General features: G+C 32.6%; 2 protein-coding genes across 3 annotated transcripts; one reads left to right on the top strand and one right to left on the bottom strand.

The window, feature by feature from the left end:
* Positions 1-122: 122 nt before the first annotated feature.
* Positions 123-3,822, top strand: LOC137814207 (non-structural protein). 2 transcript variants are annotated; one of them, XM_068616802.1, is made up of 7 exons: positions 123-353; positions 479-536; positions 619-921; positions 1,020-1,068; positions 1,566-1,660; positions 2,946-3,025; positions 3,476-3,822. In XM_068616802.1, exons 1-7 carry the CDS (start codon positions 220-222, stop codon positions 3,531-3,533), a joined length of 777 nt encoding a protein of 258 aa, XP_068472903.1. In that variant the 5' UTR covers positions 123-219; the 3' UTR covers positions 3,534-3,822. The 2 variants fall into 2 exon arrangements, with proteins under 2 accessions (XP_068472903.1, XP_090159176.1); XM_090303050.1 differs by lacking the exons at positions 2,946-3,025; positions 3,476-3,822 and having other exon boundaries at positions 161-353; positions 1,576-1,660.
* A 753-nt stretch (positions 3,823-4,575) lies between these two features.
* On the bottom strand, positions 4,576-18,957 carry LOC137814205 (basic helix-loop-helix protein A). Its single transcript, XM_068616799.2, has 7 exons — positions 18,450-18,957; positions 17,972-18,226; positions 14,434-14,530; positions 14,127-14,141; positions 13,002-13,058; positions 12,512-12,914; positions 4,576-5,697 (listed from the first exon to the last, which is right to left on the bottom strand). Exons 1-7 carry the CDS (start codon positions 18,551-18,553, stop codon positions 4,901-4,903), a joined length of 1,728 nt encoding a protein of 575 aa, XP_068472900.1. The 5' UTR covers positions 18,554-18,957; the 3' UTR covers positions 4,576-4,900.
* Between the last annotated feature and the right edge of the window lie 4,181 nt (positions 18,958-23,138).

Genomic DNA, 23,138 nt, shown 5'->3' with positions numbered 1-23,138 from the left:
ATTTTTAAAATTGTGGGGTAAAGGAAGAAAAACGTAGGGGTGTAGGAAGAAGAAGCCTATTTAATTTGGGTCCACAAAGTGGATTGCTTTTACATTGGACCTGAATGAGTAGGTAGCTGAGCCCACCGTTTGGCGGGTCTTCTGATTTTGATTTTTGACATTTGAATCTAGCAAGAGAACAGCCATACATACAAAGGCGCAGATTTAAGAACGGAAACTATGGCGAACTCAGAACCGAAGATGGATTACGCAGAAATCTATACAGCATCTGATACCTTGGACGCCTCCTCAATCTTTCACACCATCTACGACGTCGTAGGGTTTGTTCTTTACATGCACCAGCAAATCCCCTCGTATGTCTTTTCCCTTCACTTCAAAACGCCGAACAACTTTTTTTTCTTTATTAAAAAATCGCGAACACGTGGAGTTTTTTGCTTCAATTTCGATTTCTAGCGTTCATCGCATTCAATTTATGCAGCACGGTGCAGGATATGGCAGTCGAATTTGAAGAAATGCATTCGGAGTACAAGCAGCTGGTATGTCATAATTCTGAAGTTTTGAATTTTGAGTCGTTATTGTGTCATCGATTTGCACGCAGTCTGAATTTGTTAACATCAGGAAACGGAGTTGGGCACTGAGGTGAAGCCATCGTTTCGGAGAAAGCATGTTAGCAAAATGAGGGAAATCAAGGTGGGAATTAAGAGATTGGATAAGTTGATGAATTCACTTCTGAATATGCAAACCGCGTTTAGAATCATGATCAACGAGGTTCCTACCATCGACGGTGTCGTTTTGGCGCTTGGAGCTAGCCCACTTCGACCTCAGCACATTTACGAGTTGAATTTTTCCCATGCGATTGGGGTTTCCAAGGATGCCGATGATTTTGCTAGGAGTAAAGCGGCTGAGAGTCTTTCGAGAAAGGTTCCTTATTGATATATTTTTATGTTCCTGGTTAAGATGCTATGTGCTTTGTGAGAGGAAGGAGTGTTGGAGGTTATGTTTCGTTTTTTCTTTAACAGGTGATTCGGACATTGATATCGAAGGATGCTGGCTCTGTGACCTATCCCGGTAGTTATTCACTTCTCTAATAGATAAACATTAAGGTCAATTTCGCTCTGTTAGCACTTTTAGGTAAACAAAATAAGAAGATAAAGTGAATTGAACTTCTTTTAACTTATGCATTTTAAGTGCTTCTGAAAAGGTTCGAGAGAACTTCTTTTAGTCGATTTTAACTTGTGGAAAAGTTTTATTTCATTTTTTCTTATTTTCTTCTGCTGTAAGTGTTTATGAAAATATTATCTAAACAAGGCCTAGGAAGATTAAATACTCTAATTGTTCCTGTTAAGATCCATGGTCTTAAAGATGGCCATTCAAAGTTATGGTCTTTCATGGTGTGAAAGAAGCATCAAGCTGGAACCAAATTAGTGTTCAGAGACAATTTGACGGACTAAATTGATGTTCGTTTAAGCATGGGGAGATTTATGTAATCGCATTTTTAGTTTGAATGAATTTTCTTTATGTAATCGCATTTTTAGTTTTTCTTTTAATGCCACTCTTTTGTGTAGGACCTATCAGATTGTTTGTGTTAATTAAGGCCCCTTCTTCTTTCAACCAGCCTATGCATTTTCTGCCTAAACGCGATTTTAGGCATAACAGAAAGGTAAAATATAGTACGACGACATATTAATTTATGGTTGTGTTTTTAAATGTTGTAAATGCGTGATCGTTTCTGACTGCATAGGGTACTGTGTGCTGTATTTGTTAGTGGAGCCTTTCTGATGCTCACAATTTCTTTATTTGGTAAAGAAGATAGCAAGTGCTATTTATATTTGTTGCTTCTTGAATTCAAATATGGGACACATTCTGTTTCATCAGAACCTTGTGAAACTTGTGTTATTTTGCTGCTCGAACTCTTTTCAAGACTACTGATATTTCACCATAAAGATCATCATTGACATTGCATCATAAAAAGAATCATTATCAAATGGAAGTGATTCAATTTAAACTGAAAACCAGATTATCTCATTCCTAATAGTATTTAATCAATTCATATGATTGTTGCTGTTGTACCTACTGAATTCAGTGGTAGACCCAAGAGCCGGGGAGCAGTGGGAGCAATTAATTTAAAAATAAAAATAACAAGTATTATTATCATGTAATATATAAATCTAAACGTTCTTACATTAATATACAATCATTTCACTTGATAAGGGGTGAATATATAAATTTAGAGGATACAAAATATTAAATAACTAATATTTTTTTTTTTGCAATTTTGGACAAAAGAGGTGGTGCAAATGCCCACCTCCTCACACAAGCAGGTCCGCCTGGTCTGATTTCCTATGAAACCGAAACTATTTTTCTTTGCACTATGATAGGCTATAGATGTTTTAGACAGTAATCTAAATCTTCCAGTATTTGTTAGGGGGTGTTTGTCAACTTCCAAATCTAGTCAAGAGGGTGCTAAATAGGACCAATTATATGAACTTTTGTGACAAAGAACCTACTGAAACTCAAATTAAATTGAATTTGGTTCAAAACTAGTTTATGGTTTTAATACAATGTTGTTTCTCTTAAAACTAGAAAACATAAAATAATTTTGATTTCACAGAATTGAGATAATAATTTTCTTTTAAGTTCCCATAACAAAATAAAATTATGTCAGGGAGTCGAGAAAGGTTGACACCAGGAAAATGTTTTTGAGTTAGTCCTTTTGAAAACTCTTATATTCAGTAAGCAGCCCCATTGTACTTACATGGATATATTTTATTTTCTTTTGAAGCTACCAACTCACTGTAGGACTTGTATTTATATTTGTTATAAATATTGTTTACACTAGTAGCACCCTAGTAGGATCACATGCACTATATATGTTTATAAAATGATTTTTTTTGAGAGGGATTATTGCATGAGTTTCTGCTAACAGAACTGCATTTCCACCATAGGTTGTGCCTCTCGGACTACTGTTTAAATGCCGAAAGCAGAATCAGGAAGTGGTCGCTACTGCTTCAGAAGATTTAATCTGGTATCTTTCACAATTTATGAATACGCATGTTGTATGTAACAATAAGTTTTTTGTTTAGATGAGTTTCCTTGATGCTGCTTACCAAATTGCCTGTATTTTTACTAGTCTTAACTTAGGGTTTTTGGTTGGAAGTGGAAAAATCCAGCAACCACCTCTCGTCCATTCCTCATTTGACACATTATAGTTTTAGCAGTCAATTTCTTTCATTGTCTTTTTTTTTTTTCTTTTCTTTTAACATTTAGAGTATAGTCAGGCTTTTTATGTCTAAGCAGATCATTACTGTTTGTCAGGGGACTGTTAATTTTCCTTGCTGTTTGATATTTGTGGCCTCCCTAAATAGCAGTTCATTTACATATACTATTTATATAGTTTCCTCTCTCATGATGCGGTCGCTAGTCTTTTTCCGTCCTCTGCATTCCCCTGTATTTTTCATCCTTCTGTTTGTTACAGGTTTCAATGTCGACATGTGATAAAAGGCCTTGCAATGAACACATTACCAGAAGAATGAAATCCTCCACTTTACAGTAAGATAGGAAAAACATGTAAATATATGATTCCTGCTTGAAGCTAATATTACCATGTTGTACCCTTAATCTTAATGAACACGCTGCTAGCTTGTTAATCTGGATGTCATTATTATACAACATATTGGTCAAAGATACAGATGTTGGTCTGGTAAGAAGTGTTACTCATTTGAGGCTTCTTGGTGCATAAGAAAAGAAAACAACGTCAGGAAAAACAGAAATTGCTTTGTAACTCCACTGACATTTCCCCAATAATATGGAAGTTGTGATCAATGCTACATTGTTTTGTTAAGATTTAGCTCGAGCGTTATCATTTAGAACAGGCAGCGCAGGGGTGCATCCATCGGTAACTGGTAACGAGTGATTTTTAAGCCAACGGTAACTGATAATGGGTTGGACTGTCTGCACCACCCTCAAGGGTTTGAAGGTAAAATTTAATTATTTGATTTGGTAAGATTAGGACATCTGCACTTGAGAGAAGATGTGTTGAGTTTAGTGTGACACTTTAATATTGGTAATTTGAGATTCACATTATGTCATAGTCACTGGTTAGTGGTGTGACTTTTCAGTTCTGTTGGTGTTATAACATGTGGCATAAGTTTAAACCAGCGACACATAAGGGCCAAGGATGCGGAGTTTATAGACGTGAGATCAAATCTATTATTTATTTTCTCCTGTTCTTTTTCGTTTTGGTTTCCTAATGGGTTTTGAAATTCTCATCGAAAGGAGTTCCTTCCTACAACTTCAACTAGAATGGAGGATTAGGAGTGAGATTTTCACAATTTAGTTTTGGTAGCTAAAATGCTAGCACATCAGTTTTTTTTTTCTCTTTCAATTCTAAGTTTGACGCCATTTTAGTTTTTAGATATTATGTTAGGAATTTGGACTTACTGTAGAGTGTTTTTTTTTTTTTTGCTTACAAACTTTATGGATGTTGCATTACATCCGTTCTGTTTATGAATGCGTGTTTTTATAAGCATGTTAAAATTATTAAGAAAGAGATTAAGTAAAATTGAAGATTATATATATTGAATTATGTTTATTTTTCCAAAATTATATAAGAACTCACGATGATATCAATATTCAATACAACAAACATGGCACATATAATGAATGTCCATGGTAATTTTCCTTACAAAATCATTATCCCAGTCTTCAAAGTATACTACATGCAGAGGGTAATTAAGGAGGACAATGATGGCTATAGCAGAATCCCCCACCCCCATGCAAGTCCATGATATTTTACATGATCAATTCACGTACTCAGTTAACCAAATATATAATGAATTAAATTTGTACACAAACTTATTGAGTTGACACATACTCACCCCATTAAAGTCCAAATGCATGGTTAAAAATGATCATTGGAAGGCAGTGTGTATGGGTCATGGTGGGGTATATGACGGGGTATAATTTGGTTTAGGGCATTCTTTACATCCACAATAGTCTTTTTCCCCTTACCATTTTCCTTGACTCTGGCCCTCATCTCTGCCACAAACACTCCATCATCCCTAACCCATGATTGCACCATCATAACTTCCACCCCAAACTCCCTCAACATTGTCATCACATCCAGCAACAACCCTTCCCTATGCACACACTCCAACTCCAACAGTGCATCGTTCTCTATGATCGAAACCTCAACCTCCCCCATCCTCCTCTTCCCCGGGTGCCGCTCACGTGCCTCCAGCCTCTCAATCTTCTCCCTTAGCTGTTTTATGTATTCGATGGTGTCTCCCAGAATGGATGCCTTGTCCATTCTTGTTACAAACGGTACCATTGAACGCAAAGTCAGAAACCTCTCATTCAACTTCTCTCTCCGACGGCGCTCCGCCATCACATGGCTGGTCTCGTATGACGGCGCCCCCTTGGCCTTTAGCCGGTTGGCGTGCAGGTAAGGAACACTGAAGAGGATGTACTTGAGGAGCCACTGAGAGGTGACGTCTGCCACCGTCATGTGAAAGTGACCGTGGTACTCGTCGGTGCCGGAGTTCCATTTGTTGAAAGCTGATTGGAAGGAATCAGTGAGGTGGTTGACGGAGGGTGAGTCCGGCCACCACCCAGAGTTCTTTTGGAGGATGCTGGACACTGTCTGAGAGTAGTGAGTGTCTGTGTCGCCTTGTGCTATGTTTTCTGTCGGAGGATGTTCTGCAAAACAAAAAACAAAACGTTATAAATATCACTTAGAAAATATAAAATTTAAAATAGTTATTAATTATATGATAATTTATGATTAAATGATAGTGTAAAAACAATTATATTGTACAACACATTTAAATTTTATTTTATAAGCTAAGAATATATTATCAAAGAAATAGATTTAGTTTTTTTTAAATAAAATGATGCGTACAGTAAAAAGTTCAGACAACGCTCGCAAAGGTAGGGGGTGAATTTATATAGCCCTTCAAAGTATAATTGAGAAGTGAGTTTAATTGAACTATGCAACTGAAAAAATGTTAGTAATTGATGCTTTAGTATCTCTATCGACCTTAATGCTTAAGATGTCTCCATATCTAATGGTTAAGAATGTGAAATAATTCCTCTCAATTGCTTTTGTTAAGAATAACATATCTTTTTCCAAGGAAGATATTCAAGATTTTTTAAAACTTTCTTAAGATTAGTTGCAATTATTTATTAGATGAGAATGAAAATTTTTATTAGAAGAGAGGAAATAAGGTTTCAAAGAAGAGTTAGTTCTATGATTCAAATTTTACACACACAAGCAATCAATTTACCATGTATTCTCTATTTGTAATACTTTATATACACGAGGGACATTTAAACTATAGATTTATTTCATATTCTTGTTGCAAGATATTCTGATTAATCTTTAAAATATTTTTTTATAAGAATAAGTCTGCAGAGGCTTATCTAAAAAAGATACTTTAAATTTTTTTCTTTGAGATATTTTTTGGAGAAATAATTGAATTTTTGTTGGTTAGGGTTTCTTTTATATTTGTATTTATTTATTATTTGCTGATTTAAAAAAAAATATAAATTTTGACATCATTGTCAAATACCTCTTTCTCTTATATGTATACATATACTTACTCAATACGCCTACTAACTAATCAACCTGTCACTTGACTTGACTACTAGACAATATGAAAAAAAAAATTCTACATTTATGCCTATTCAATTTAGTTTTATTACGAGACTATTAGACTAAAAAAAATGGAAATTGACTAATGCTCACTATTAAATTTAATGTAAATAAAAGGAACATATAAATAACGTTAGAAAATATTTTTTCTATGAGAAGCCAGTATTTTTATTAGTATTAAGGATAAGACTACTTTGGAAGCAAAAGACAATGATCAGATTCCAAATTACTAAAACAAATTTTTTTATTTAAATTAAATACAAAATTTCATTTTGGTTTTATAACTTATATAAATCCATCGATGTAATATAAAAAAACTTCCTACATCTATTAAAATATAACTAGTGTAATAAGAGGATTTTTAATAAAACTCATTCAAAGTCAAAGGCAAATATTAAAGATCAAATACCAAATGAGCAACACGTTCAAACTCGTTATTCTTATCTAAAAATCAAGCATATTAAATGCCTAAAAAGCTAGCAAACCTTTGACAAAAACAGCCCCCTTATCATAAAACCCTTTATTATTGATGAAAAAGGATTATATTGACTTAAAAACAATGAAGATTGCACACTAGATTAAATGAATGAGATGTAGGAAAAAATATTTAGGGTAACATGTGGGATCCATCTTCCATTACTTCTTCTAATGGCTCTTACTATTACATTTATTTTCTTGATGTCTACACTAAATACACATGATTTTATCTCTTACATCATAAATTTCAGGCTAGTACAGTTTTTAAATTCTTTAAAATCTTGGCTAAAAACCAAAATGGTTTTACTCTAAAAAATATCCAAACTGACAATGTCAAAGAACTTTTGTGTTTAAAGTCATATCTTGCTGAACATGGTATCCACTATCGTTTGATTTGTCCCTATACCCATGAGCAGAACGGATCTATTGAACGCAAACATCGTCACATAACAAATGTTGGATTAACTCTTCTTGCTCACGCCAATCTCCCTATAAAATCTGGGGTAAGGCCTTCACCACCGCTGTGAACATTATCAACGTTTTACCATCATCTGTTATTAATTTTGATACTCCTTATCATTTGCTTTTTAACACACAACCTGATTACAATTTTTATAAAACTTTTGGTTGTGCATATTACCCTCTCATAAATAAATTGAATTTTTGTTCTTCTCAGTGTTTATTTCTTGGTTATAATCCACAATATAAAGGTTATATTTGTGAATCTCCATCTGGTAAGAGATACATTACACGCCATGTTCTTTTTAATGAATATGTATTTCCTTACTCATCTTGTTTTATTTCATCTGATACAACTCAATCTCCTGCTATGCAAGATACATTCTCTACTCATCATTTAACTGTCATCAACTCTACTATTTCTGCATCACCCTCCACCCCTTCCTCGCATCATCCTTCCTCTTCCTTTTGCATCACCATCACCCTCGATTCTATCTCCTCCTACTATCAACTCATCACCTCACCATACATCTTCTATTCTTTAGAATGCTCACCCAATGATCATCAGAGGTAAATCTGGTATTTTAAACCTCAAGTGTTTAATACTGAGTTTAACATTGTTCCTTCAACGTTCAAAGAGGCTCTTCAAAATAATAATTGGGTTGTCGCAATGCAGGAAGACTATGATTCCTTATGTGCCAATCATACTTGGACTCCCACCTCACCACCATCTGATATCAAGTCCATTGGTTGTAAGTGGGTGTTCAAAAATAAGTGCAACGTTGATGGTTCTTTCCAACATCACAAAGCTAGGCTTGTCGCCAAAGGATTTCATCAACATGCCAACATTGATTACTCAGAAACTTTTAGCTCTGTGATCAAGCCAACAACCATACGTATTGTTTTAACCATTGCTTTGTCCAACAAATGGCCTATTCACCAAATTGACATCAACAGAAACTTATTCATCTTTATTTATCAAAATTGACACACATATTACATTATTTGTTCTAATTTATGTTGATGATATTCTCATAACTGGAAGTTCTCGTAGTGTTATACAATCACTAATTATTTCACTACAACAACACTTTGGACTCAAAGATCTCGGTAGGCTCCATTACTTCCTTGGCATTGAAGCTTCGTGGACTCCCAATGGTTCTCGTCATCTTTCTCAAAAAAAGTACATCAAGGATTTGCTACAAAAGTCAGGAATGTTGTCATCCAAACCACAAGCAACGCCAATGATATCTTCCATTCGTCTCACACGGGATGGAACCACAACCGTTGATGATCCTTCTCTATACAGATCCATTGTTGGCTCACTTTAATACATTCTCATCACTTGTATTGAATAATCATATAGTGCCAACAAAGTCTGTCAGTTTCTTCATCATCCTCAACTTCACCACTGGAAAGTTGTCAACCACATATTACGATATCTTGCTAGCCCTACATCACATGGTCTATTACTTCAACCTTCTCTATGCTTCAACATCACTTCCTTTGCCGATGCTGACCGGGGATCTGACCTAGATGATTAAAAATCCACTTCTGGATACACTGTTTATTTGGGACTCAATTCAATAGCTTAGGCTTCAAACAAACAAAAGATTGTCTCTCGTAGCACTACATAAGTCGAGTATCGCAATATTGCTGCTTCTTTAACTGAGAATAAATGGGTTCGTAATCTTCTTCATGAATTATGCCTATCTTATCCTACACCGAAAATTTACAGTGATAACCTTGGTGTCGTTTTGCTTGTTGCTAACCCTATCATGCACTAAAAATAAAAACATTTTGATCTCAATCTTCACTTTGTTCGTGAATCTATTCAACAACAAGATCTGCAACTCTTACATATTCCTGGTCATCACTAAATCGCAGATCTTCTCACCAAGCCTCTCACTGGAACTTCTTTTCATAAGCTCATGGATAGACTAATGATTATGCCTAACCCCATCATTAGTTTATGGGGGGCTATTCGTTTTTTTTTATCAGCAAAAAATAAATATAATAAAGGAGGTACTTCAGGGGTACCTCAACCCGTATACAAAAACCCACAGAACTAATACTACAGCCGACTCATATAACATAACCATGAGGCCAACTCCAACACCTACACCTACACAGCAATCTCAGACCCAACTATACCAATGGAACAAAGATAGCGTCTACACATTCTCATTCTTCGGTGCCTATTCAAAACTAAGTGCACACTAAGTGATTGTGGGCACATAGCATTATATACACCAATAAGCATTCAGACATAATGATTCAGAGACCACGTGCATTTTCCTAGATGTTCCAACACAACATCAGCTTATATAGGCATAGAGAATGCCACATGTCGATCTGCAAACCGCTTCATGCCTTCATTTCCCCCTCCACCGAATTCTTTACTCACACTAACCGAACAAGCTTATCCAAGTTCCACTCTTCACTGCTCTGCTTACCTTGCGGGCTGACTCTCTAAAGCTGCATATTATGTTGCTATCCAAGAAGTAACGCAGCTGCCTTAGTATATATTAGCATGTACTCCCCCTGCTCCTTCATTCACCAGTTCTAACCCCAATTAATATGCCCCTTAAACTTTCTAGCAGCTCCTCCACCTGTGCTAACTTCCTTTTAGTTACCCTGCTATGCACACCCATCCAACACCACCTCTTATTTAGCCATATTAACAGCTCAATTCTAGCACAGGGTCTCCCTTCCACATTCTAGTTTGCTAATAAGCAATGTCTAGACATTGTTCATCTTCCCTGGACCAGCAACGACCTTAGACGTCTACACCTTACATGTCCACCTACAGAATTCATTTGACCACGTTCCACTCCTTACTTCATTTACATACCTAACACCAAACTCCCTATACCCTTACTAGCCTTCCTAGCCAGCCAATTCCTAAAATTCTGCTTCCAATATGCCTTATGTAGCAGTTTCAACAACAACCTCAAAAAAAGAACTTCTGACAGATGCTACTTCCCCCAGCTCTACTCCCTCCACTAGACATATCTCCCCTTTTTATGTGGCCTGCATAGCCCACACTTTTCAACATATGCTTACACTGCATACCCCAAGTAGTCTACCTCCCAATAGTTAGCAACAACTTTTAATATAGATGATAGGATTTAGATGCCAATCAGAGAAAGCATAATTGAAGGGACCAGCCCTATGCTTCAGCCACAACCATGATCTCAATTGAACCACTAAGAAAATTTCTTCTGCATCCGCAATCTTTTGTTTAAAAATGATTGAGTTTCTTTGCTCCCATATACACCTTATAACTACCGCCCATATACCTCTCCAAACCTGATTTTGCTTGGTAGTCATAAAGGATAAGTGAAAACTCTCAAAGTGGTGCTTCAAGTCCTTATGTTGGACAAAGAGAATTCCTATCCACTTAAGGCACTGGGACCATACTCGTTGGATAAGGGGACATTCTACAAACATGTGTTGAGTTGACTCATCAGAAGCCTGACAAAACACACAAGTCAGAGAACTCACTTGCACCCCTCTTCTAGCAAGATTAGATCTTGTCGGCAGTCTGTCCCATAGTCCCCTCCATGCACTTGGGGGGCTATTAGTTTAGTAGTGATGTTAGTATTGTTATTATGTTTTCACTCTCTCTTTCATGTATATGTTCTCTACCCATTTTATCACGTAATATAAGTTTTATTTCCACAATATTCATTTGCTTTCTCTCTCATTCCAGTCAAATCTTAGGGAGTATTGTGAGAGTCAAAGGTTGTTGCATGGATGCAATTAATTAGAGTAAAAAAAATATATTTTGAAAATGTAAGATGCATTATGAGGATTGTTAGGTAAAAAAATTCTCGATTCAAAATATAATTTGTTTTGTATTGATTCAAAATATAATATTATATATATATATATTTATATATATAAAAGAAAATCTTAAAATAAAAATTAATTTTAGAGAAAAAAAAATAATTAGTTGCTATAATGACTAAATTAGAAACCATTTTAGAGACAAACAAATTTTGAGTTTCTAAATTAGTTTCTATTATTGTTAAACACTACCAATTATTTAGATTCTAAATTTCGTAACAAAAACTCTAATTTAGTCATTATAATAACTAATTATTTTTTTTATATAAAATTGGTTTTTTTAATGTTTTTTTTTGTGATATATATATGAATTAGAATTGATATAAAAAGATGTTATAACACGTTATTTTTTTTTATCAATTATTACAATTGGTCTGCAAGTTGTGTTGACTGTTAGACCAAAGTAGTAGTAGGTGGGGAAAGAATGGCCTTTGGAAAGTTTAAACTCAGAAGAAAAAAAAGGACAATTGACATGAAAGGATCGCAGGTAGTTGAGATGACGAGAGGAGTGGAAAATGATACTTACAACGAATACTAGAGTGGGGAAGAGATCATTCACTAAGAAAATTGCAGCACGACTTAGGCTCTTGGTTGTAGACATGAAGAGATATATATATATATATATATATATATATATATATATATATATATATATATATATATATATATAAAATATAATATAATATAAAGTGTCAGTATACTATATATATTGAATGAATTAATTACTGTCTCACATCATTCATTAGTGGGATCCTTTGAATGTCTCAAAATATTTATAACTAAAAAAGAGAGGAAATGTTATACTTTTTTCAATAATATATAGATTTATTGAAATTTCATCTAAACGCCTATATAAATTAATAACCAATTTTTAATTATTTAAATAATAGTCTTTTCTAACAAAATATAATTTATCTAACTAATGATCTTAAAAATTGCAAATTATCCTAATACGTTAATAAGAATATACCAAAATACATATACAAGTGAAATGAAGAGAGAAATAAAAGAAAGTGATAATGATGAAAAATGAAATGTTAGAATATTATACATAAAATATAATATAATTACCTGGAGGTTGTGGTGGTAGTTGAAGATGAAGAAGTTCCAAGCCTGCAGAACACAGTGCCATGGATTCCTCTGTGGGGAAGGAATCCAAGTGGTGGGAGCCATCTCCGGGTGACACGACCCTAAACTCCTGCAACGTGTCGAGCTCCATTAGTTCGGTGGGTATGAAAGTGTTATGAACTACTAATCCTGCTTCAGAGTTGAACTTGGGTTCTTCTTCTCCTTTATGAACCACGTTGATGTGTTTTTGGTTGGGTGAGACAGTAGTGGCAGTGACAAGAACAGGGTATGAAGAAGAAGTGGGATTGGATGTGGAATGCTCTGACACTGCAGGCTTTGCCGTTGGAGGCTGCTCATCTATGAAGAAACTCTTTATGTGTTGGATGAAATTTATGTCTTCTTCCATCTAATTGGTTAGTTAAGAAACATGCATGCATTAAATTTAGGTCATCTTTTGTTGAATAAACACAATCTTTGTTTCTTGATTAATTACCTTCTCAGTTGTGCCCAACTCAACCACGCCCTCCAACACAGGAATGCACACCACTGTCTGCACTTTGCATGCCACAAACTTTAACATATAACCAAAATGTCTTACTATGTTTGAAGTACTGTTACAAAATTATTCAATTTTGAATTTTCTTCCTAATTATAATTCAAGATTTTCATTTGATAATGCATGCATGCATGCATGCGCGCTTTTTAGTCGGGTTGACGTCATCGCTGAAGACGTACGTACAGATATTGTTTTTAATTATACTTGATAAATAATATTAGTTTATTAAGAATAACTATATATTTTTATTAGAAAAAGCATCTCGGGTTCAATCTATTACGTTTTTCAAGTAGTGTTTTATGCATTTCATTTTCTTTTTCATTCTTTATGCATTCCACCGTACAATTATATTTCTTTATTTTGTCATTTTTCCAATTAGGTTGAAAGTTTGTATTTCATTGTTTATTTTTTTTATCATTAAGTAATTTGGAGCATTTAAGGACTAACTCTATTACAAGAAAAACTATATGTTGTAATCCAAAAAACCTGAGACCAATTTAGTTTTTCAGTCAAAAAACCTGTATCCTTAAGCTTTGTAGACCGATTGCTTAATATTAAACAAAACTGATTAGTATAATATAACCAGTATCTTTCTATCTCTAAAATTTTAGGGGGAAAATTTAAATAAAAAACTTCAATAATTTGTTTAATTAATTTAAAAAAAATTATTTTAAAATGTTGTTTGATTTGCTCTATTAATATGTGAGGATATTAGGTTATTTCATGTCAAAATTTATATTTGTCAAATTAATTGCTTAATAGAGTTTATTTTGTGTAGTTTAATTAAATTATATGTAGAATATATTTATCATAAATACCACAATAAATAGTTTTCAAGAAACAAAAGTCTTGTTATTATTCTGGCCCTATTGTATTATTAGGGTTCTGGGAACTTTATATGGCAGACTCTGTACGTTGAATCATAGTATTTTTCATGTAATTGATAACCTCTTTTCTTTTACTTTACCGAATTCCAGTTTAATAAAAAAGCCTTTTTAAGAAACAAAAAATATATTTAACGATGTCTACCAGAAATGGAAAAGCCATTGGGAAAATTTTCACCTGAATATGAGCACTCTGGGCGTGGAAGATTTTGCCATGGGTGAAAAAGGAGAGAGAAGAAGAAAGTTAGTAAGTGAAGGTTCTTATATGCATGGAAAATATTACATAACGATATATGGTACAGAAAACATTGGCGTGAACTAGAAAAAAAAAAAGCTTTAATGCAGAGTTTGAAGTAATGAAAAATGAATAATTTATTTAGAAAAAAAGGACATATTGCTTTTTCCTTCTTCTCTTCTGAGTACATGTTTGCAGTGGCTGGGAATTGTGCCGAAAAGTGATGGATAAAATGATAATTGGTAAGTACCTTGGCAAGAATAGCTCTGGAAAATGTTCTGCTTTCTACTTCGTTTGCACCAGTGAGCCATAAATGCTGCCTCCTGGCATATGCTGTTCCGGGCAACCTTATATATAGTACATCATCATCAATCAGTTCTTTCTCAAACTAATGCTTTTTTAAACAAAACCAGGACCATAATCCTTCCAACAAATTTTTAAAAATAAAATAAGGTAGGTATTTAATGTAATAGTCGATAAAATATCACAGTAATAAAACATGAAATAGAAACTAATTTTTAGAGACCAAAATAATTAATTGCAATAGTAACTAAATTAGAAACTATTTTAGAAATTAAAAAAAAAAATTAGTTTCTAAATTAGTTTCTATTATTGTTAAATAGTTTCTAAATTGATATCTAATTAGCAATCAAGGTTTTAAAAACCAAATTTAAAAACTAAATAATTGGTAGTTAAACCTTGTTGCTAATTAGATACCAATTTAGAAACTATTTAATAATAATAGAAACTAATTTTTTATTTAATTTTTAAAATGGTCTCTAATTTAATTACTATTGCAACTAATTATTTTGGTTTCCAAAAATTGGTTTCTATTTCATGATTTTCTTGTAGTAAATGTTGCATCATTTTTCAGACAACAATTTTATGTGTATTGATTAATTTAGTTTTGAAGTTAAAACTCATTTCCATTTTAATCAATCACCAAGTTTAATCTAAAGATAAACAGTATTTGGGTGAAACTGAAAAAAGTTATGCATACATTTATCACCTAAAACTGTTTTAATTATCAACCAAATCTTGGAGATCTAATATATTCTTTCCCAAATGAAAAGGGTATGCAGTGTGAAAACTATTAAGGTAAAGATGAGAGGAAGGGGAAATTGCAATTGAAATCGAAAGAACTAATGAATTGACGCCCCAGATAAAGTTTAAAAAGTGAAAATGCAATGATTCTTAGATTTTAGACTCTGGATTAAGTGTACATACTTGATGCAACTTGATACTTTTTCAGTCTTATTCAATAGTTATACACAAATCTACTTTACCAAATAATAACATGTTCCTTTGGAGTTGTCCAAGTAATCCTCATCTTTCATACAAATGTTATATTCCATACCCCAACTTAGTTTCTATCTTATTCTCATAAGCTATTCATCTTGTTCGAATCCTGCTCATCACGGGAAGTCCAAAATGTTGATATTGACTTTCAATTTATGAGAAAATTAATCAGTCCAATCCTCTAAACTAAAACTGGTTTATGTTAAACTCATCAGTTCATCAGATTGTTGAGTTGTTAACTAAGTCATTCACTGGTGCTCATTTTCAAGCAACAAATCTTTGAAAACTAATAATTACTTAGTTAGTCATGTGTTTTCTATTCTAAATAAGTTTAGTCATTTTTCACTCTTTATATCTTACATGTGCAAATTATCATTAATGATATATTATTCTTTTCCAATCTCCCTTCTAATATCCCTTTTCTCTTAACAATGTCGAGCTCAGTAAGTTACATAGCATTCGCACCAAACATTGGAGAATGCAAGAAGGGTTCAGTGGTTGACCACAGTGCACATAGTGACAGTTGATAATTATTTCTAAGAAAAACTAATATAATAGAAATTATATATAAATTAAATTTTGTTCAATTTTCTTTTATATATATTTTCTTAAGGATCCGTAAACTTATCCTAGAAGATACAGAAGATATATCAAATGTTGCAGGGTGGTATAGCTGGAAACCAAAACCTATGGATTCTTTAGTTTTTTTGGACTTCCTTTTTTGTTTTTCTGTTGGAATTATCTTTACAGGGACGAGTGTAATTACGTTTTCATAGGTCATTATTGGTTTCTGAAGATTAACTAGCAAACATAACTTCTACATTTGTAACATCTCTGTTCCACGTTTATTTATTGATTTTACTCTTTTGCTAATAAAAAAAACTTATCCTAGAAAAAAAACAAAGACCAGAAGGACAGACATTGGGGAGAGGGAGAAAAGCAACATCATTTGAGCCTTGGTTATGAAGTGGCATGAGAGGGACCGATAACTTTTTTCCTTTTTCGGTTATAACTCTTGTCTCTTGCTACAAAGCATGGTAATTCGTTCAAAAGGTAAAAGTTGGGGGAAGCCATGAAAAGGACGCGTGGTTATCGAACACTGTGTATGACAATCATGCATGCGAGGAGCAATTGCATGTGCTTAAAATATAGTTCCAAGTGTTATATATATATATATATAGATATCGTTTTGCAAGTTATCATGCCGCAAAGTAGTTCCAAGTTTATACAAAATTTAAACATAGTAAGTAAAAAAAATGATGATTGTTTTGAAATGATGTTATCAGAATTGGTTGAATATTAAAGTTTTGCAGCTGCTATACCAACAATTCTTCTCCTATATCTGTTTCACTGAAAGGAACCATATCTTTTCTAAGGGAAGTGCTAGAGCCTCGAGCTGTGTTATTGACCATTGCTTTATTTTCTTCCAAAGATTGAACGTATAAATTGTAGCAATTCCCTTTTTCAACTGGCTTTAACGAAAGCTAGGGCTAAACAACACTCTGGTCTGCCTTTATAATTCACCAAGGGTAACTTTATTTTCTGTGGAAAAGAAAATAAAGCGACAAGAAAGAAAAATTTTGTATTTTGAATGCTTCAAATCATCATTGCAATTTTCTTTTGTTTTAGCTTTAACTAAAGTTGAGCCTCCACCGACTTATAAGAATGGATACCGAGATATATTTTTGTGAGTAAATCCCTAGGTTAATTAGTTTCAAAGAATATGAACATTGCTGATCCTTTAGTTCCTCAATTTTTTAATCTTACTTTTCATTACCATTTTTTGCACAAAACGCATTAGATTAGAATATATTTTATAAAATGTTCGAGAAATGAAAGGTTTTAAAAATATTTAAGACTAAAATGTCTGAGGATATATATTGACTCCTTAAAATAAATCCAACAAAAATCATTTCACTATAAAATTGAGCATTTATTTCACTAGAAAAATTATAAAACAGTTTTCAACGGTAAAATTTGATATGGTGAAAAGAAAGTAGATTGAAAAATCATCTCATTCCCAAAAGTAGAATCTCAAATCTCTAACAATCACAACCTTTTTGGACTTTATTTCTAGCATCGTATGATCAAGTGGGAAGAGAGAGAGAGAATGTTTGATCCCAAAAGTGAAACCTAACTAATAGCTAGTTTGTTTGATTTGTTTATACAAAAATTATACTTTGACATTTGTTTTACAGCCTATTCTAATTAACTACATAATAATATATATGAAAATATAAACATATATGTTTAAAACATTAATATATGAAATTGTCAATTGGTTGTATTTTTTTAAAGGAGTAAATATATATCATCTCTGTTTGTTTGTACTGCACTTAGATCTAGCAACCATGAATCACTCTCTTAAAAAGAACACAAAAATGAAAGATGAAGAACGCATTTGATAGAATGAATGATGTATGAAGTTAAAGATGAGAAAAAGTTGAAGGGTTGATAAAGAAGAGAAAGAGAAAGAGAAGTGGAGTTACCCGTCACCAGGAAGAAAGGAGAAAGATACACACAACAAATAGAACCATTCTGATTCCGTTAGATCTTCAGGAGACAAAGCAGCACATGGTCTTCGAGTTTGAGCGTTTGCTTCTCCAGCAGACAACGATTCATATAACTCTCGAAGTTGCTCGCTTCTTTGCAGAGAAGCTTCTTCAGTGCTCACTTCCATTGCTTGAACTGTCTTCCTAGTCTTAATTGCTCCGTTGTAGTACCCATCACCCCACGTCAAAATCCTATCAAAATCGTGTTATATTTCAATAATCAGTTTGGCTATTGATCATGAAAAACATTGTTTTCTTCAGATGATTGGATCTGCTTTGTGTGAAAATCAATCTTGTGGCAAGAAAAGGGATGTAAACACTTATTCAAATGCAGATCAAAACTTAAATCAGAAAAGGGTCAGTGTAAGTATGATTTGAAGAAGCCTAAAATGGAGAAGGTTGGTAGGTAAGGTACCCTTGTTGAGGACAAAGTTGCCAGAAGAGGCTGTAAGTCCACTGAACTGATTGCACTGCAGCCCTTAACATGCTTTGAAGCCTGCTATTTGGCGGTGCAGCCATTGTTCCTTCCCAGCAGCTACCACTCCCTCGATTGATTCTTTATCTTCCTACCAAATGTGAGAAAATTTTGCTACGGGGTTTCCAAAATAAGGGAACAGGCGATTATGGATCATTGGACTTTGTCGTTATTCATGACTTCAAAATCGAACATATTTACATCAGCAACAACAACATACGACAAGGTTAAAACAATGGTAATTACACTTTCGTATTCTTTTGTGTGCATAAGAAGAAGAAAGGGTTTTAGAAAAGTATGACTTTGAGGTGAGAATATATAATATAAAGAGTAAATTGACGGTGTTTTTTTTTTACGTTATAAAGTAAATTACAAATGTAAAGTCATACATGCACATTTTTCAACAGTGCCAAAAACAACTTTTCTTTTTCCCTTCCAACAATTTTTCAAAGAATTTTAACGTTAGTCATGTCCCTATAATAGGTCTCACGTACAAAGAGACTGGGATATTTTTCATATATATATATATATATATAACTTTTCAATTATAGATTAATATATTAAAAATCTAATCATTAAAAATGTAAACAATGTAATTACTATTTGCGGATAAAAAAATGTAATTACTATTTTTCTTTATAATGAATTAGCTTTTATTTACGGAGAGCGGTCAAATATTTTTTTCAATCATTGAAATCTATGCGTTAGTAAAAAAATTTTATTGTAAAAGTTAATTACTATCAACCAAATATATATGAATGTCTGGAGTTAGTTATCGTTCATCTCAAACACATAATAATGAGATTAAATATTTCTAGAACAGCTAATCACCAAGTTCTCCCAATTACTGAGAACTTAACGAATTCTTTAATGTAAAGGAGAAAAGAAAGATGAGGTGCTTTAATTAATGAAAAATGGAACATAAAATATATAAACATTAAAGAGAAAACAAAGTTGGAGAAAAGTATTTCAATTTCATTATTTTCTCATTTTTTTAATTAAATATTTTTTTTTTCATTAAAATGTCTCTATTTCTCTTCTTTTTTTTATGTATGTATAGACGTAACGAAAATACTTTTCTGCATTAATAATTCTCATGCAATAAAATATTTATTTGGAAATTTCTTAAATTAAGAAGTAAATTTGAAGAGAAATTTGAGAATGAATATGTGGCGAATAAGTTAGTTCTAACGAGGTAAATGGGTAAATGAGGGATGGAATATATATATTATAAAGTGGAAGGCTTCATAGCTTTCTGGTCAATGTTGACTGGTTGCTCTACCAGACAGTTTTGATGTATGTTTGAGGGATGATGTAAGCAATTCTTCTAGATAAACCTAGGGCTCCTTGTGCTTATCATTTTAAAAAGTTTACTTATTTCTATAAATTTGATTTGTTAGGTGCGAAAAGTATTTTACTCTTCACAAGCAGTAAAAATTATGATCAGAATATATAATCAAAGATAATAATGTTTAAGTTATTTAGGCATAAACTATTTCCTGAAGAAAGTATTTGACAGGTTTGTTTAATGATGATATAGTAATAATATAATATATCAATTTTATAATATTATTAATTAGAAGTGTAAAAGAAGCTTATATTTATGTAAGATGTACATATATTATATTCAATTATTAATTAATAAATGAAAATAAAAGTAATCTTTTTATTAGCGAAAAGAATATATTGAATGAGAGTATTTGCGAGCCTTTTACTACATAATATTATGCAAATGTAGATTTAATCCCTTTGAGACTTTATCATTTGGATTCGGATGACAAAGCAGACCAGACTAGCCTGTTCCGTATTGATCCGTCTCGCATCTGACTCGTCTTGCAAAGTGAATGTGGACTAGATTTTACGTTCCGTCCTGCATAAAGGCTGGTTTGCAGGTTTGCGGGCCAACCCGCATTCATTTTATTTTATTTTTAGAAACTGAATGATTTTTTTTTTACTTTTTACTCTTGAAAAATTGTTAAATCGAACCTATATATTTGTTACTATCAAACATGAAATTTTTTTTCTTCCATTTCAAACATATTCAAACATCAATAATTTAATTAAGATAAAAATCAAATATCAATATTCTTCCTCTTCCAAAACATTAAAAATAACTAATTCAAAAACATTAAACATAAACATTATTGATATTCTTCCATTTCAATAACATTGGATGCAACCTTAGAAGAACTTTCATCCAATTTTTCATAATTATAATCTTCCCCGTCATCTGCATACATTAAAACAATCACAATGAATTAATTAATTTTTCATAAAAATATTATAATAAAAATAAGATCAATTAAAATAATTGAATTACCCTCAGAAAATTCATGCTTCCAACTAGAAGTACAAATGATTGCTTCCACGTTTTCAGGCAAAAGTCGATTCATATACTTATTAAGAATTCGAGAACCAATGCTAAATGCAAATTCTGATGCAACTGTGGTTATTAAAGCAAGATTAGAAAAGCGTTGACTATCACTTTTCCACCAATCTAACACATCCATTTGCTATAAAAAGTTAAAATCCAAAGTTGGTTCATCCAAATAAGTGTCAAGTTGTGACCTTCCAACTTTATATATTAGTTACTTGAAGCTTGCGCATTTTTAATTCCTATTATGATGTAATAAGTTAGTATATTGGACTGCTGCAAAAAGAATTAAAAATTAATTAAAGTGCATTAATAAGTATTATTAAAGTAAGTAACTTACATAAAAAAAGACTTGGTTTAGATATAGATGATGAGAATGAAGATTGTCCTTGCTTATGCTTCTCAACATTTGATGATGTTGTCAAACTTTAGACAGAATATTCAACAAAAAGTTTGTATAATTTTTCCTTGATCTTTTCCAATTTTAGTTCCCAAGTAAGTGAATTAATTTTTTCAAAGCAAAATCTCAATGTTTCTAACTTCATCCTTGGGTCTAAAATTGCACCAAATGCAAATACAACGCTATATCATCCCAATATTTCTGAAACTTTACTATCATCAATTTAACCATGTTCTTAATTAGTACATCTTCATCCTTCACATTTCCATCAACAAACACTGAATTTTTCAAAACTTGTAAAAAATACAAGTTGGAAGTAGGATAACTTGTAGCATAAATCAAGTTAGTGATATCATAAAAGGGTAACAAGAACTTGAAATTTTTTCCAACTCTTTCCCACTCTTCATCTGTAGGGCAATATTTATAAGATTCATCAACCAAATCAAGCTTCTAAAAACACGTTGAAATTTGAGAGCACTTTTAATCATCAAATAAGTAAAGTTCCATCTTGTAGGGACATCAAGACACAACCCAAATGATGCATCAATATCGTTAAACCTTTCAAGGCATTATTTAAATTTCACTATTCTACTTTCCGAACCCCTCACATATTTGATGCTATTTCTAATTTGGTCCAAAACATGAAAGAATTCATCACCACTATCAAACCATTTTGTAAAAGAAGTTGAATTTTTAAAGTATTTTGGAGAACATCATTAGTAGAAGCATTATCCAAAGTCATAGAAAACACATTTTTTCTAGTCCCCAATCTTGTAAAAAATTATTAATTCATTAATGATATGAAACCCTCAGTATTGATAGATGTCCACAAATCAGAAGTTAAACATATCTTACTAAGAATGGAAGCAAGCAATTCCTTAAGCATTATTTTTTCTTTCATATACATTCTCCCAATATCAGCCTTAACAATGTTTCTAGAAATCATAATTGCATCAGGACACAAGTAGTTTATCCAAGTCCTAAGTTCGAAATACTCAACAAATTTGTAAGGCAAACTGTGCCTAATAATTAGACCAGAAAACAATTCCCGATGTACAACTTTATCTTTTTTTTTTTGCCTTCAACTTTCCCTGCATATTCAAAATCATTTGACCCACATCTTTAGTTTTTCTTTTAACACATTTCATAACATGACGATTTAATTGAGAAGTCTCATATTTTGTTCCACTAGTTACATATATTTTGTTGCAACTATTGCACTTTGCCCTTTCTTTTCCATCTTTTCCCTCCTCAATCTTAGTAAAATACCTCAAACAATTAGATGTGCTAGTCTTATCCCTTTTCTTTTTTCCAGGTTCAACAGTTTCAGATTGTTTCTCAATATTATCATCTTCCTCCATTTAAAACTCACAAAGAGGCATGCTACATTCCTCATCCATTACAATCCAATTTGCAAATTGAGATTCTGTTGGAAAATATAGAATAAACATATAATCTAAAAATAATTCTATAATTTAAAAATAATCTATAATCTAATTTATAGTTTATGAATAGTTGTCTCACTCACCACTTCCCTCACATGCACCACTTTTTTCTTCTCCTATGATTAATATAACAGGTTTAACTATGCACAATCCCTAATTTATATGGAGATAAACACAAATTCCCAATTTATATCAAAATTTCAAACCAAATAAAAACAAATCTCCAATTAATTTGTAGATAAAAAACATGCCTTGCGTGGTGGAGGAGGAGTGGAGGCAGCAGTAGCACAAGAAGAGCAAGCAGCGGCGCTGCCAAGGAGAGTGCGTCGTGTGTTGTGGAGTATGTTTTCTTTTTGGAACAACAACGTTGTGTAACACCTTCTGTAGTGAATGTTGAAAACCTAATTTTG

The sequence above is a fragment of the Phaseolus vulgaris genome, chromosome 1 (genome assembly GCF_051622355.1).
Source record: "Phaseolus vulgaris cultivar YP4 chromosome 1, ASM5162235v1, whole genome shotgun sequence".
NCBI classification, from domain to species: Eukaryota; Viridiplantae; Streptophyta; class Magnoliopsida; order Fabales; family Fabaceae; genus Phaseolus; species Phaseolus vulgaris.
The sequence above is the reverse complement of the archived record's forward strand: the minus strand, read 5'-3'. Positions and strand labels throughout refer to the sequence as shown.

What these genes read in the sequence shown, in the direction of transcription:
- LOC137814207 (XM_068616802.1), top strand. Translation starts at nt 220, where the DNA reads ATGGCGAACTCAGAACCGAAGATGGATTACGCAGAAATCTATACAGCA. An exon ending in ATTCGGAGTACAAGCAGCTG is followed by an intron (nt 537 to 618) that starts GTATGTCATAAT and finishes TGTTAACATCAG; the next exon opens with GAAACGGAGTTGGGCACTGA. An exon ending in GCTTCAGAAGATTTAATCTG is followed by an intron (nt 3,026 to 3,475) that starts GTATCTTTCACA and finishes TGTTTGTTACAG; the next exon opens with GTTTCAATGTCGACATGTGA.
- LOC137814205 (XM_068616799.2), bottom strand. Translation starts at nt 18,553, where the DNA reads ATGGCTGCACCGCCAAATAGCAGGCTTCAAAGCATGTTAAGGGCTGCA. An exon ending in CAACTTTGTCCTCAACAAGG is followed by an intron (nt 18,227 to 18,449) that starts GTACCTTACCTA and finishes CGATTTTGATAG; the next exon opens with GATTTTGACGTGGGGTGATG. An exon ending in AGTTGGGCACAACTGAGAAG is followed by an intron (nt 12,915 to 13,001) that starts GTAATTAATCAA and finishes CTAACCAATTAG; the next exon opens with ATGGAAGAAGACATAAATTT.